This window comes from Lampetra fluviatilis, chromosome 23, assembly GCF_964198595.1.
Source record: "Lampetra fluviatilis chromosome 23, kcLamFluv1.1, whole genome shotgun sequence".
NCBI lineage: Eukaryota > Metazoa > Chordata > Hyperoartia > Petromyzontiformes > Petromyzontidae > Lampetra > Lampetra fluviatilis.
In genome coordinates, this window is record NC_136297.1 from 13573369 (window position 1) to 13589498 (window position 16130).

At 53.9% G+C, this 16130-nt stretch overlaps 1 protein-coding gene across 1 annotated transcript in view; it reads left to right on the forward strand.

Moving 5' to 3' along the window:
* The first annotated feature begins 2344 nt into the window (after positions 1-2344).
* The window catches only part of LOC144940879 (guanylyl cyclase C-like), a 32238-nt gene continuing 18452 nt past the window's right edge, over positions 2345-16130 (forward strand). The window contains exons 1-14 of the mRNA XM_078867373.1: positions 2345-2585; positions 4739-4857; positions 6288-6355; positions 7205-7420; positions 7839-7987; positions 8093-8204; positions 8640-8751; positions 9498-9630; positions 9969-10048; positions 10800-10905; positions 11531-11621; positions 12890-12989; positions 14634-14723; positions 15491-15562. Coding sequence (XP_078723499.1) covers positions 2345-2585; positions 4739-4857; positions 6288-6355; positions 7205-7420; positions 7839-7987; positions 8093-8204; positions 8640-8751; positions 9498-9630; positions 9969-10048; positions 10800-10905; positions 11531-11621; positions 12890-12989; positions 14634-14723; positions 15491-15562 — 1689 coding nt within the window. The remainder of the gene's footprint in view (positions 2586-4738; positions 4858-6287; positions 6356-7204; positions 7421-7838; positions 7988-8092; positions 8205-8639; positions 8752-9497; positions 9631-9968; positions 10049-10799; positions 10906-11530; positions 11622-12889; positions 12990-14633; positions 14724-15490; positions 15563-16130) is intronic.

The window sequence follows — 16130 nt, forward strand, 5'->3', positions numbered from 1 at the left end:
CCCAAGTGCGGCGCAGTGGCGCACAAAGATACAGAGACGAGGAGAGTGCGTGGAGAGTGCGTGGAGTAAGTGTCGACTCGAACCGCTCGCACTCTGACGAGAGCTGAGCCGAGTACATCGGTGCTGAGGGTTTGTGGTGAAGGCTGTGGGCGGCTAATCCCGCACGGAGCAGTGACAGCGGGCCTCCCAGCCCTCCGCACCATCGATCTACGGTGCGCGTCGTCGTCTTAGAGAAATCCGCGGGAGCCTTATCCCTGTCGTGCGCAGCTCGACGTTACGGCTGCTGTAAGTGACTGAATGGACCCTGAATCCTCATTTGACACGCGACCCTGCAGACGATGCTAGTGGTGATGGTGGAGATGATGACGATGGTGGCGGCACAGTAGGCAGCACAGGTGGCGCATCTGCCAGTCAACACGTGGCACTTGGGTCAGTCCCATGATCTCCTGCTAGCGATCCTTCGACACTTCACGGGGCCTCAAAGTGCATCTAGCCTGGAGCAAGTGCCGTGGAGACGTCACCGCTACTTAGTCGCGATGGCGGCTGTTGTTAGTGGGGATGATGGTGGTGATGACAATGTCAACGAAGATGTAGGGGACGTTGGGGCGATGAGCACACGGGATAAAACGAGCCACATTGCTGCACTCTCAGAAGGCCGCATGGCTGATGGGACGTGTGGAAAATCCCTGTATTTTTTACGAGTAGAGACAGACACGTGGAGGAGGCGAGTTGTGTGCTTATTTGTGTAATGACAGGGTTGCCACCTGTCGGCCTGAAGGGGTAATCGCGGTTATGGGCAAGTTACGTAATAATGTCTAATCATGAGGGGGGCGTCTCTGCTGGGGTAAAGGTGAGAGGCTGAGTCAGTCGGGAGGCTCCGGGAACCTGCTCGAAGGTTCGGAGGCGTGGCTGGAGGCGGGGCTTGGCCGCGCCGGGGTGTATATAAGGGGGACCGAGCTCGAGGTTCTCTGCTGTTGCATGCAGGTCCTGGCTGCGTCGCTGCTCGCCGTCATCCCTCTGCGTCGTCCGGCTACGTGGCCGATCTTCTGCAAGGCTCTCATCGTCACACAGCTGTGTAGGTGGACACCGACGCTGGGGTTGCGTAGAAGGGTCGGCTCTGTGTTGCTACGTAGAGACGTTACATCGATGTATCGCCCAAGGTTGTGCTCAAAGTGTGAGAATAGAAAGGAAGACTTCTACGCGACGTGTCTCGGAATTGGCTCACTACGATTGTATTGTTACTTTCCACACCGCCCCTCGTGGTTACTTTCACCACATCGTCAACAACACTGGCGTCTTGAAAGGGAAACGATATAATAGGCGACGTTTTGGGCAATGGCCCTTCGAGCCATATCGCTTATTTACCCTGAGCTCTATGGGCCACTCCGAGAGCACCTGGCTCACAAGCCGCCAGTTGCAAAATCATGCCCCTTTGCTTATTTCTGTGCCAAGTTGTCACACATGCTCAGAGTCAACGTGTTCTGATTATATTATCCATGAAAAAGGCAGTGTTATTGACGACCGTGTTGAGTTTGATGTATGTGCACCACTGCCAGCATCACTAGATCACTTGTGTATTGGTTCACTATCATTGGTTCAAGCAACCCGGACTCTGCTGACGAGACACTCAATGTCGAAACCGGTACAGAGTGTTCTTGTGTTGAACCAATACTCCTGATAGTGTGCACTCCCAGAAGGTCTTGTTGCTTAACGGATGTTTGGAAAATATTGCGTTGGGACAGCTGTGTGGAGGAGGCGGATCAACTGCTTGGTTTCTGTGTCGTTTACATTCTCCACGACGACGTTGATGAGGGGCTCGTGACAGGCGGAGTGACTGCTCGCCCCGTTCCACGAGGTCGTGTGGCTGGGAGAGGAGCGCACGCAACAGATGGGAACTCCATCCGCGTGTCCGGCGTGAAGTCGCAGCAATATACAAAGTTCAACAATGCAGCAAATAGAAATCGGCGCAAAAACAACCATGTTACAAAACAAATTTAAAGCACAAACATTCAATGGAATAAAATAAACCAACGTGCCCTCGTGGGTGGCGGTGTGGTGGAGTCTCCACGTGACCGCCACTTTACAGGCCGGCGCCCCCCCCCCCCCCCGCTAGAGGGAGAGGGGGGGGGGCGTCGTGCGGAACCCTCCTGCGGCAGCACTTTGCCCTCGGCGCGGTTATCTCATCTCCCAAGGCGAGCACCTCCGCGCCATCTGCAGTCGTTCTTTGCTGGGTTACTCATTAACTGGGACCGTGACAACACGGCCCCATCCGGCGGCCCATCCCGTGCCGCCCCCCTCGGGCCACACACGCGAGGGACGCGCCGCGGGAACGGAGCGCGCAGCCATGGGCGCCGCGGCACTGGCCACGCTGGGGTGGGCGACGCTGGGGTGGGCGACGCTGGGGTGGGTGACGCTGGGGTGGGTGACGCTGGGGTGGATGCACGCCGGGGTAGACGGAAGGACGCCCGCCGTCTATACCATGAACGTCATTCTCATCGTGGATAACAACACCGCGTGGTCGATGAACACCGTTCGTCCCGCCATCGAGCTCGCCATGGATGACGTGAACACGAGACTGTTAGCAGGTGAGATCACGGCGAGGCACACCTGGGGGCAGCACGCACACCTACACACACCGCAGTGTGTGTAGAGGGGCGTGCGCCGGAGAAGGGACCCCGAGTTAGACTCCAGTCCCCGGACTGGAGTCCAACTCGAGCGCGATTCGGCTTCGTGGAGATGCGACCGTAGCGCCGCGTCACACGGATCCGAGTGTCCTGCCACTCACTCTGAGATGACCCCCCCCCTGCGGCAACGCTCCCTGCCGCAGCTGCTGCCCGCCCCGCCTGGCACGCGCGCCAGGCGGCGACGTCTGCCCCACCCAGCAGCGGGAGAGCAGCGCGATATGGGGGGTCACGTCCCCATGTTGTCTCTGGGGCTGGGAGGGTTCGGGGGTTCACGCTTGCTCACTGAGTCGGCACCATATGGGGTGGCAATTGCTGCAGTGCCCACCACGGGCCGTGCCCACCGCAGTCACGCTGAGAGAGAATACCCTCGCCGCTTTTTCGACTCGCTTCCTGCTTGTGCTCATATTCCGTGCGTCCTCGACATCACGACGTCTCTATCGCAAACACCACTGCGCCCCTGTCTTACTCGAGCTACTCTACTTTTGCACGGCTCCCACGGTCGCCGTGCTCTCAATATTCATGATCGAGAGATTACACGCTGCGAGGGACACGTTTTGAGCATTGGTACCGATCAACCACGTGTGGGTCAGGAACCGTAATGGGTCAAACGAGTCATTCCCCTACCTCGGGTGCTTTGACTAATCGTCGCAATTTATCGTCTCGTCGTGTTTGTCGTGTTTTTATTTAGCCTGCGTGGCACCATTCGCATTTAAATAGAAACTGCACGAATCGATGTTAACCTTGGGGTTTCACGCAGCTGTTCACGTCGTGCGCCAGGATACAAATAAACTGCGCGACATTACCCCCCGCGCAGTAGCCCCGCACGACGGCTCGTGTCAACAGCTCGTAATAGGCGCGCTACTGGCAACAGCAGGGGCACTTCGGCCATAAACCAACTCGCGTGCGGGTTCGCGTTGCTACCTGCCCCAAGACCTGGCCCACTGCACGCTTTCAAATCCGATGTCTCACCACGAGAGGGAAACAACTCGGTGACGGCAAACGCGTCAGCATTCAAGTTTATTTGTTAACTCAGGCGAGAGCTCAAGAGACTGGGATGAGTCTTAAAATAATAGAAGCACAATACATTAAATAAAGCATAACAACAAACCAAATATAAATCAGAGCAAAAATAACTGCATTCCAGAATAAACAACATTTAATTTCCAGTAAAGAGAATCGGCACTTGAAACCCGTTCACGGTTTAATGAAGCGATAGGAACATCAACTCCGGGTGGTCACTGCACTTCGTGCATAAACACACCAGACCATGCATCCAGCAAGTGACGTGTTCATCCAGAATATTTAATCTCGCATCAAACTGTGATGCAGACGGGAAAGTAAGCAAAGACATGTTTGAAGCGATGAAATCCCAGGAGTTTGCGGCATTCACAGGCAATGAAAGCCAACTGGTCAACAAAGCGGCGCAGACAACACTGGCTACAAGGAAACGAAGCCACGTATCTGATCCACGTCACAGAAAAAAACAATTAAGCAGATATGATTCCCTAAAGAGATCAGCTGGCAGAAACGTAATGGATTATTACATCTGCATGTGTGGACTTCCGAGTGGTGCCCTATTCGTTTGCATGGGTTTCCTCCCATACACCAAGCACGCATTCCTGGAATCTCCCGATATAAACCCTTCTCGATAAAATATTGTGTTGATTCTCTGTGAGTATTTCCTGCATTAAAGGCATTGTTATAAAATTAGCAACATTTATGGGGCAATCAACAGAAACGAGGAATTGCCACTGAGAGCGCAGGGATTGAAATGGGAGGTGGGCACCACCCCTGCGCTCAGTTTCTCACTGATCGCACTGAACACCGATCGTCATCTTACGACGCTGCTTCCCACTCGTGGTGAGATACAAAGTGCGTTGGTTTTGAAAATGTGCAGCGACACTAACCTGCACACGAGGCGGTTTATGACCGAAGTGTCCCAGCTGTTGCACCTCCAATTAGCACGGTTGGCTGCATACGGTGCGAAAGAAGCTCAATGTACATCGACACACGCAGCAGAAAGAGTTCTCTCGCGCGCTGTCGTCTCACGCCAGGCACGGGCGTGAGGCTCAACGCAACGTTTGACTGCTACAGCTCCGAGTGGCTGGAGAGCAAAGCCTCGAGCTGCGAGGACACGGACTGCGAGGCCAGGGAGCTGGTCAAGGCGCTCAAGGTGAGGAGGACGCCTCGAGGCCCGACACGCACACAGCGCCGCGGCATCACGCGGCAGAGAATCACGGTCCCCATGCACGCGCGTCTGACGAGGCCGCCTCAATCACTGCAAGGCAGGAAGCAGCGATGGTGCAAGACATCTCTCATGGATGCCCCTACATCTCCAGCTCTTTAAAGAGGGCCCTGCATGACCAATATTAACACGTTGTACCCGAATAGAGACGAGGATGTAATGGATGGAAAAAGAGCCAGGAACGGGAAAGAGATGGGAGACCGGGATAAAAGTCCCCAAGATGGACAGAGAGGGCATGTCTCAAGATGAGCATCAGAAAAAGAGAAGGAGGAGTGCCAGGCAGGAAATCGAGGAGGAGAAAGAGTGACTGGGACGAGATGTCGGGGATGAGAGGGTGATGAGAGGAGGACGGAGCGAACAGAAGTGAGTCGCAAGGAGGAGCAGCGTCCGTTTTCACCGGGGGGCGGCGGTGAGAGTGTAGGGAATCAGTGGGAGTGGCCTCCCACAGAGAAGTCGCATTATATATGGGAGGCTTGAGCTGGATCGATACACAATTAAAACATTGTGATTTTGCCCAAGGCAGTTCACGGGATCACGGGACTCTGCGTCTGTGTTGCTGCTCCAGCGATCACCTGCACGCACCGTGCCCTCTGGATGTTTATGAGGATCTGACCTCACGCGTGAATCGCAGGGCCTTGCGCATTTGCCAGCGAATGAACTGGAGGCTTTCTGGTTGAGTGCTATTAAGGTCAGGCCGGAGCTCTGCGGCTGCACTGCACGGACGTTGCGGACGTCATCGGCGGAGTGGGGGACTTGAACGCGGTGGCCCCCTTCTGGCTCCAGCCCCTCGCTGCCCCCCTTTGTCTTCCCAATGCAATGTTGGCTGATTACCTTTCAGCCCCCAGCTTTTCTGTCGCCCCCAACTACGACCACTCTTTATCAATACATCTTGCTTTGCTGCATCAAAACTACTCCACGTACAATAACAATTCTTTATTTCAAATTGTCATGCTATGTACAATTTTATAATTGCTGTAAAACACCTGGGTGAAGGTGCTATATTAATATCATTAAGATAAGAACATACATACGTACAAGTGGTATTGGCCAAACATCCCAATTTTGAAAAATCACCTGCTTATTACTCAATTAGGATCACACACTAACCATCGCCCCATAATTTGACAGCCTGGCAGTCTGTTATGCTGTATATCATGATGTAATCACTGTATATCTTAGAGCCTTTCCTCGGCCAACGACCGGATTTGGGAAAATAGTCCAGGTAGAGGCGATCAGACTTGGCTCTGCTGGGCTGAGGTCGCACAATAACTCGTGTGTGCGGCGGGGTGACATTCGTAAACGGTGCAGCACCCCTTGACACTCACTCAGCAGCGCTGTCTGTGTGCTCCTCACCGCAGGCCAACGATCAGCTGGGATGCGTGATCGTGGGCCCGTCCTGCCAGTACTCCTCCTACTCCCTTCTCAGGTGCGTGCGTGTGTGGAGAGAAAGGGAGTGGTAGTGCTGATTGTGGCTGGGTTGCAGCTGTCACTGTGCTGGACGGTGTGTCGAGCCCACGGGCTGTGTGAACGAGGCCCAGCTCCAGCTCCTTTATGGTTGGGGTGGGGGGGTAGAGCTGTTTAGTGGGGGGCCACCATAACTGTGATATTCACCACCAAGGTGAGCGAGCTGCGTTTTACTAAAGTGGGTGCAGGGCCCACCGCAGCAGAAATGAAGCCGAGGCTGCGCTCTTGCTTGGGAACATCTGTCGTCGTGACGGCCGTGAAAGGGATTTGTGTTTCCTTTGTAGGAGCCGTCGAGACGCTGGCCGTGCCTCGCGTGGCGAGCGGTCTCCGTCTCGGCGGCGGCCACGCACGCGGCCTGCAGGCTGGCGCCGCAGAGGCAACTGCGAGGCCTAATATTTGAATAATTCCTGGGCCTCTCTAAGGGCGACTCCGCTTTAAACGAAAACCTGGTATAGAGTGTAAAACATCAGCACTGGCGAGACAAAGGCAAGCCCGACGTGATGTTGGCCACCCAACAGACTTAGTGAGGCTCTCCTGGGTAAATAAGCTTACATATATTCTTTGGGTCTTTCGGTAAAGTCACGTAGATAGGTTCAAAGAAAATAACAAAAAACTACGACGTTTCGATCACAACACAAGCGATCGAAACGTCGTAGTTTTTTGTTATTTTCTTTGAACCTATCTACGTGACTTTACCGAAAGACCCAAAGAATATGAATTCGTGCAGTCGCGAAAGCTTTAAGTCAAGCTCACGTATTTTATGTATTTAAAGTGTGACCGTGACCCGGACGCGTGCGGCTGTCTGCGCCAGGTCCCAGAGCGTGTTCAACCGGCCCGTGATCGCGGCAGGCAGCTTTGGGCTATCCACCACCTACAGCGCCATCCTGAGCCGCACGCTCGTGCCTGCCACCAAGATTTCGACGATGCTCACGCGCCTGTGGGCGCACACGGACGCGCGCAAGCAGTTCGCCTGGCGCACGGCCATTGTCTTCACCGAGGGCAACAACGACGCCAACGTCTGCTTCTGGTGGGCCCCGCGCTCGCCTCACGCCGCCAAGGCAGCTTGCTGCCCGTGTACGGCCCTTCAGAGTCGGTGGTAGGAATTCCACTGCTCTATGGTTGGGGCGAGTCTATCCAGAGGACAACCGCCATTGATCTTCCCGCAAAGTGGTGCTCGTTTACTCATTGTGTCGACCCCGGAAGGAGAGGTGATGATTGGCTGAGTCGATCCTCAAACGGGATTTTAATTTGCCACCTTGCGACTGTGATCCACTTGTTCCACCGCTCGGCCGCCTGGCGGGATCAGCATTGTGAGTTACGTGATGTAAACAGTAAATATGATAAACTTTCACTGAAGCTGGATCCTCTTTGTTTCCGAGGGAACCTGCGTTATAAATGTGATTGTCCGTGCCGCCGCGACTCTGTGTATGTGTCTGCGGGTGAAGGTACCTGCAGGCCCTGCTCGAGAACGTGCAGGGGCCCCTGGGTCAGAATTTCATGTCGCTGCGCGGGCTGCTCGGCAAGGACCACGTCCTGGCGCTCGACACGTTCGCGCGCTTCAACACGACGCTCAGCGGGACGCGGCACAGCAACGGTACCGCGGGGCGGGGGTGCCGGGCGTGCGCCCACTCCGTAGCACGGCACGTGCCACCACGCCGAACTCTCCGCGTCTCGTGACCCCGCGATCTCCGCCCAACAGTGATCATCATGTGCGCCAGCCTGACCCGGGCGGAGGAGGTCATCAAGGGACTCGGGCACTTGTCTGCGGACACGCGCGAGCAACTGGTGTTCGTGGTGATCGACCTGTTTGGGTGAGCGTGCCCTGGGGGGTGGGAGGGGGGGTCACCACGAGGCGCCCCCCCATACGGGGAAAGCTCTGCACTGCCGGATCCGTCGGCTCCTGGCTCGGGGGGCTGGGTTTTAATTCGGGCTGCTAAAACGTCAACCCACTGGCCGCTGCAAACCATTTACTGTGCCGGGAACTGGTAACCGATTCCTGTGAACCGTAGGGAATGCGCTGATCGGCTCGTGCTGATGTACAAACTGGCGTGGTTCATTTGCTCCCGAATCTCAGTTAAAAGGTAAAGGTGCACCCTGCAAGTGCTCGCTCAATCCACTGCTGGCAGAAGGGCCTCCACTAGAGGGAGCTCTAGAATGTATTTGGTCGACTCTTGAACCAAGGTGCCTCCCTTCCCCATCCCCTCTCCCCCGCGTCGTCCCTCTGCCCCTCTCTGCCCCCCATCCAGCCTGGACTACTATAAGACGTACGAGAACCACAGCTCGGCGTTGGAGCGAGCGCTCATCGTGACGCTGCCCGAGAGGCAGGCCACAGCCTTCGGCGAGAAATTCAACCTCACCGTGAGATGCGAGCGGCAGCGCGCGGCAGTCGCACCGTACTCTGCGCACTCCTCGGCTCTCGCCCCGTAACCAATTATAATGCTTTATCTCCGATTAGCACAGCTGGCTACGTGGGGTTGGCTACGTACGGTGTGAAAGAAGTTCAACAAACATACATATCTAAATCAGCTCAAGCTCCCGTAAATCACGTGACTTCTGTGTGACCATCCCCCCCATTCTGAATCCCTTCCCTCTCCTCACCACCCCTTGTGAAAACAGACACGGCTCCTTCGTGCAGCTCACTGCTGTCCGCTCCTTCTCTCTTCGCCCCCTCTAATCATCACCACCCTCTCATCCCCGACATCTTGGCCCTGCCATTCATTCTCCTCCATCTCCTGCCCGGTGCTCCTTCTTAGTCCTTGCTGCTAATCTTGAGCTGTGCACTGTTTGTCCGTCTTGAGGACTTCCAGCATAGCTTCCCTTTCCTGCTCCTCGTGTGGACTGTCTGTTGACCTTTTGTGCCACCACTTTACTGCCCTTTTCGTGCTGTGACACGTGGACAAAGTTTGATTGACTATGCTTGATATTCATGCCACACTTACAACGCAGGGCTATCACAGGGCTTTATGCATTGCAGGTCACAACAACAACGCAACCACCACACTGCTGGTCACAACTCCTTATTTCTGTAATTTGAACCTCTGTGTGTGGTGTGAACCTGGTCTCTGTGCTCGCTGTACTCTTTGTGCTCCGTCTCTGTGCTGCAGAGCAACCACTTCGTGGTGGGCTACTACGACAGCGTGCTGCTGTATGGCTCGGTGCTGCGCAGGGGCCTTGAGCAGGGCAGCTACTCGTGCAGCAGCGCGGACGCTCACAGCTTTCGAAATCTGCACTTCCAAGGTCGTTGCTAACACACGACCCCACGGCATCCTGCAGTGCCACCGCGTAGAGACAAGGGTAGTTGTGTTACCGGTAACCGCGTGAAGAAAATGGTTAAACCTGTTTCATCGCTTGTATAGAGACGTCTCGCGCATTTGGTTATTCACTGGGATTGGAAGGCAGCTGCTGCTATCGCAGCGGCGGTGCGGCTGTGAGCAGTGCGCCAGACTCAGAACCCATAGGTCGCCGGTTCGATTTCATCTCCTGGTGTGTGACGGGACAGGGGCACGTTGTGACGCGTCGCCCCATGTGACGAGACAGGGGCACGTGGTAACACGTCGCCGTGTGTGATGGGACAGGCCTGGAGGAGGAAATCTATCTCGATGAGAACGGCGACCGGGACACGAATATTAAGATCCTCAGCCTCCGCGGCAACAAGGTTCCCCCTCCATATGCCAGCACCAGAGGCTGGCGCCGAGTTGCCAGCCTCATCGCTCATTTTTCATCAGAAACACTGCCTTAAAAGAAAACAACGGCCCTTCTTCATGGCATATGCGCTTAATCAGGGCCATTTCCTGAAACGTCACCAATTGCATATTTATTTTATTTACTTTATCAACATTTTTGATGTGCAGTTCATTCCAACGATAAACATGCGGTCCGGCGCTATAAGTCGTGCTCGAGTTAAAGAGCTCATTGCTGGGATTGTTCTGGGTTGGCTAAGCTATTGTCAAAAATGAACACGTGGTGGGTTGGTAAGAGGAGGTGGGGTAGTGGGTGAAATGTGGGAGGGCAGGGATCTGCGCATGTTGGCTGGGGGTGATCTAATACAGTGTACAAGGTGTGGAGTGCTCTTCCTTTTAAGTAAGTGCTCATAGCGCATTATGTGCGATGAAGAAGGGCCATTGCCTAAAACGTCACCTACTTTATACGCAGTACTTCCCTTACGGCCACGGCGTTATTAATGAATGTGTTGAGTTTTATTGTTTTTGTACTTGTGCACCACTGCCAACACAGCATCACCACATAGTTTAACTCGTTTGCAATTCCACCTTTGGTCATCACCAGCGATATAGTCCACTGTCTGCCGATGTGTACGCGTGGCGTGCACATTTACGTGCGTGTGTGGCCGAGTGAACGCTGCATCCTCACTACGTGTGCGGCGCTTCTCTCCGTGTGTGCGGGGATAGTTTGAGGAGGTGTGGGACTACTCCACGGGCCTGGGCACCTTCCTCCTGGCAGAGAACGTGACACTACCCTGGCTGGGCAACCAGCTGCCGGACGACACCCCCAATTGTACGTGCCCTCCCCCCTCCACCCCTTGCCACCCCCCACTGATGAATTAGCTCCTTGGGTCATAGGGTGTGAAAGCCTGCTCTTGTCAACTGAGGTCGCCACCCATCCGGGTGTGACCCGGTACAGTCCAGTAATTGGCTTCTGCTGTATTTGGATGGCAGGGATTGATTTGTACCAAGATCTGGTGCTGGTGACTGTGTTCAACTCCGTCGTAGGAGACTGCACAATGGTGCTGACAGGCCCAGGCCGACTGAGATGCGTGTCCGGGCTCACTCTGCATGGAAGAGGTGGCGACCCTAACTCACTACTCCAGAATGTCCTATTTTTCACGAGATGCGTTAGTCCCAGTGTTGTTGTTGGGTGATGGAAGCTACATCATGAGGCACTGGATTGAATGACTGTGTGAACGAGATACCCCATCCCAAGGTAGTTTCTTGATGAAATATATTCATGGGAAGTGATTACAACAATACAATTGCACTGCTCACTCAGCGTTGTCGTGGCCCTTCCCCTCAGTTGCCTGCTCCACTTCCCTTTATTTGCCTCATGTTGTCCGCATTCTTTATTGTCATCTCGTTCCACCCTCTCCTGGATGGGTCCCGTGGGCTGTGCGTTTGCCATTCAGCGCCGAAGATGATGGAGGTGGTGAAGATCGCGCTGGTGGCCGTGTGCAGCCTCCTTTTCCTGCTCTTTCTCGGATTCATCATCATGTGGAGGTGACGACTTCTCATGCCATTCCAAAACCACCACAACCACCATGAACACCACTATCCACCACCACCAACAACAACAACCACCATTCTCCACTAAGTGGCGGTGACGTCACCACGATGCTTGTGCCGGGCCATGTGCACCTTGAGGCCACGTGAAGTGTCGAATGCCCGCTGGCAGGAGGTCACGGGGCAGACCCAGGTGCCACGGGTCGACTGACTGAGACGGCTGCCTGATACACCACCTGTGCCCCCTACTTTGCCAACTTGCTGTGCTTTAGCCACCTGGCGCTTCGCTCGTTGTTGTGAGCGTTACTCCTCCTCCCTCCGTTGTCATTGGAGGGCGACTGCCTCCAACTGCCCGGTAGCATCCTTCAAGAGCCTCCTCCTCATGGTGGCAGAAGCCAGAACCGGTCCACCGGACCTCCTGAATACCACAGAGATCCAGGTGGCACCCGATCCAGCTTCTGACAGAGGAGTGGCAGCCTTTCCTCCGCAGTGAGCGTTCGAACATTCCACGTGGCCATCCGAAGTGGCTTTTTGTTGTTTCTGGAGGAGCCCTGAGGGTAAGGTTTCAGTCTCCTGGCTCCACCAAATGGGGTTTGGCCAGGAGACATCATAGACGCCTGTCCCCCCCGGGGCCTCCGGCACAAGCTTAATTGAAGTTTTAAATTGTGGTAAACTGGTAACTAATTGAAGTTGGTGGAGTTACCAGCCCCTCGCACGCATCCAGAGCCCCCATTTGGCTGCTGTGGTGGTTACAAATGCCATGAGGGGAATGGCCAATCTAAATTGGCCCTCCCCTCACGGCACTGCTCACCACAGCGTTGCCGTCCGGCAGCCAACGAGGAGGTAGGGGGTTGTTTTTTCCAGACTACTTCCACCACCTCCACCATCACCACAAACACCACCACCGCCACCTGACCACCATCACCACTGCCAATGCTGACTCCACCACGAACACCACCGCCACCACCACCGCCACCATCACTACCATGAACACCACCACCACCGCCACCATCGCCACCATCACTACCATGAACACCACCACCACCGCCACCACCACCGCCACCATCACTACCATGAACACCACCACCACCGCCACCATCGCCACCACCACTGGCACAATTACTGCCGTGACTGCCACTGACACCACCACCAAGAACACCACCACGTTCACCACCGCCACCACCATGAACATCACAATTACCACAAACACCACCACGATTACGTATTTCATCACTACCATTACCACGCTGCCACCCGACCCTCAGGAAGTATGCAGTGGAGAAGCAGCTGAGCAGACAGCGATGGGTGATCCCCTGGAGTGAGCTGCAGACTCTTCCTGACGACGAGGCTCATCTCACATTCGAGGTGCCTCTCAGTAGACACCATCGCGACGGCCACACGGCACTCGTGGAACGTGGCGCTCAAACGCCACGGGATTCGTAATGGCACGGAATGTAGCAAGATCCAGCACCAACAATTGCCTAAGTTTTGTGGTCCTATATTTGATGTTTGGCCAGCCCTACTTTTATAGAGTTTATACCAGGGGTCTGCAACCTTTAAGACATAAAGAGCCACTTGGACCCGTTTCCGAAGGAAAAAATAAACTGGGAGCCGCAAAACCATTGCAACATTTAAAACAAATATAACACTGCATATATTGTTTCTTACCTTATTGCTATATACAGGATCGTGCAGTCAGCTGTCAATCTGAATTAAAAAAGGACTTTTTCACTTAACAATGTAAAATATATTTTTGCAAATTAATAGCTAAATTACCTGGTTAATGGGATTTTTGCTCCTGAACCTCAGTGCACAGTGTCTGCACATCAGGGCTGTAAGACGTCACCTTCATTTTCACACAGGCTTGCAAGCTGTCATCTGTGAGGCGTGATCGATGTTTGTTTTTAATATAGTTCATGTTGGAGAAGACCTGCTCACATACATATGTGGAGCCGAAGATCGACAGGACTCCAAATGCATACTTTTTCATGTTTATATAAGTGTTGGGGATGGCATTCCATGTTTCGAATACAAGTTTGTCCTGTTTGGGAAGGTTTTCAATATCACTCCATTTATGATTCTGAGCCAGAATGGCCTTCTGACGGGCAACATCCTCAAGAGTAGCGGTCAAGCATTTGAACTTGGACACCCATATATCTTTGTCGGCTATATCGGCCAGTTCCATCTCAAGATCAGGTTGACTTACACCTGCAAATGCAGTCATATTCAATAGGGATGGATCGATCGCCAGGGGAGTGACAGGGAAGGATAATGTCGTTTTTTCCTCTCTGAACTCACAGAATCGTTTCCCAAACGAACTTTGCATTGTGGTGATTGCAGACTTGAAATATTCCAAATTTATCGTATCATGACTTTGTTTGAACTCTCTCAAAGAGGGAAAGTGAGACAGTGTACCTCTCTGTAAATCTTTGACAAACACTGTCAACTTGCGCTCGAATGCCAAAACCTCCTCCAGCATGTGCAGGGCTGTGCCTCCTTTCCCCTGAAGGGTTGTATTTAGCGTGTTTAGATGTGCTGTCATGTCTACCATAAAATGTAATTTTTCCAGCCACTCTGGCTGTTCCAGCTCAGCAAAGGTGAGCTCTTTGCTGCCCAGGAAGGTTTTTACTTCTTCCAAACATGTGACAAAGCAACGGCAACGTTATTGCCTGTCACCGGGCGGGCAGTGTGGAGCGGAGCGGCGACCTGTCAGCAGCGGCAACGCCAGAGCAGGTGTCACAGTGCGCCTCCTCCCCTCGCTAGCATCCGCCCCGGAGCCGCGGTCAAGGTTCAAAAGAGCCGCATGCGGCTCCGGAGCCGCAGGTTGCCGACCCCTGGTTTATACATTAATGTGGCTCGCTGGGCTTATTCTAAAATCTCACTACAGGGAGCACACCGCTCCAACCTCCACATTACAGCCTCACAGAGGGAGCACACCTGTCCAGTCTGGGAGTGGCTGTGCTGTTCCCTCTGCAACATTGCGAGCATTGTGCCGTTGCGTGTGCCCAGGTGCGAATAGAAAAGCTGAGCGTGGATGGGAGCCACGGCCCGGTGCCTCCGTGTGCGCCGTGCTTCCTCAAGCGCAAGTACGATAACAAAGTGAGCTCCGCCGGCACGGTACGGCGCCACACAGCGTCTCTGCTGCGAATCAACACTAGCAGTTATCATCGTCATAACCATCATCATCACCATCATCAGCCGTGGCCAGTTCACAGATGATGTCAATCCATGGAAAGATCCACGCCATTGAATACATCTGTGGATTGAACAAGTTGCCATGGTGCCCCCTGGCGATACCACAGCCGCGTGTGTGTGCCAGCTGCATGTCCCGGCGCAGGGCACCCATGCAGGCGCTCGCCAGGCTCAAGGCTGCTTGGCTTCTGAGATCCAGTGAGATCGGGTGCGTTCACAGGGATTGCATCGTAGGGAGTGAGAGCCCGGTATCGTCACTGGGGTCACCACCTGTCCGCGAATTGGCACCTGCTGTGTGGATAACGTGGCGGCCCAGAGTTGTCACTCAATGAAAAACGGATGGAAATTCTGCTCAGGGTACAACATCCTCTGCTTGCATGGAGGTTCTGTCTAGGCCTGCACAGGGGCAATCTAACTTCGTGTTGCGTCTCTATCTGACTGTGCAGTCGCTGCGTTTTGTACCCGAGTGACTTGCGCATCTGCCATTCACTTGGGTCAGTTAAACCCATAACACCTGGGTTTGTCCCGTGACCTGCCAGCAGCGAGCCTTCCACACTTCACATGGAGTCACCACGTGGCCTGCCACAGGCATCGTGGTGACGTGGCCACGTAGTGGCGACTGACGGCTGCTGCTGCTGTTGATGGCGGGGTGTGTGCCTGTGCATCCGACTCAGGTGGTTGCTCTGAAGCCGCTCTGCCTGGCTGAGAAGGACTTCTCACGACCACAAAAGCTGGAGCTTAACAATGCAAGTTACTGTCCCTCATTCACACAATGCATGAGGAGACTCACGTCACGAGGATGAATACAACTCAAGACTGCTGGCAATGACGGAAGTTTCAGGGCATTGTAGTTTCAGAACATTGTAGAGTGGAAATGTGCACACAAGAGCAAACACAATGATACATTACTTACATGAAACCCACGCTAGAACTTACTGCAAACAGTACAAACAATAAATAAACTACTTACATTAAAAACAACAGTGTAACAGATGTGTAAATGTGTCGTGTATACAGCCTCAGATATAACGGAGCTTAGCTATAGCATTCATTGCAATAGTGGCAGAGGTTTCTAGTCTTGAACATAGGAATACGTTCAGGAGCTAGATACCAATGTCGTGGCCCGCTGTCCAAGAGAGTGCTTCAGGAGAGAGAGAGTTGGTTTAGTTTTGTTGTTCTTCCTCTGTCGAAGGAGCACAGGCTAAGGTGGTTGACAGTGTGGTCCATAGTTTTGGTTGCATGGCCACAGTCACATTACCGTGGCTTGTGTTTTTAATTTTCCATTTATGAAGGAGATGTGCACATCGGCCTGTT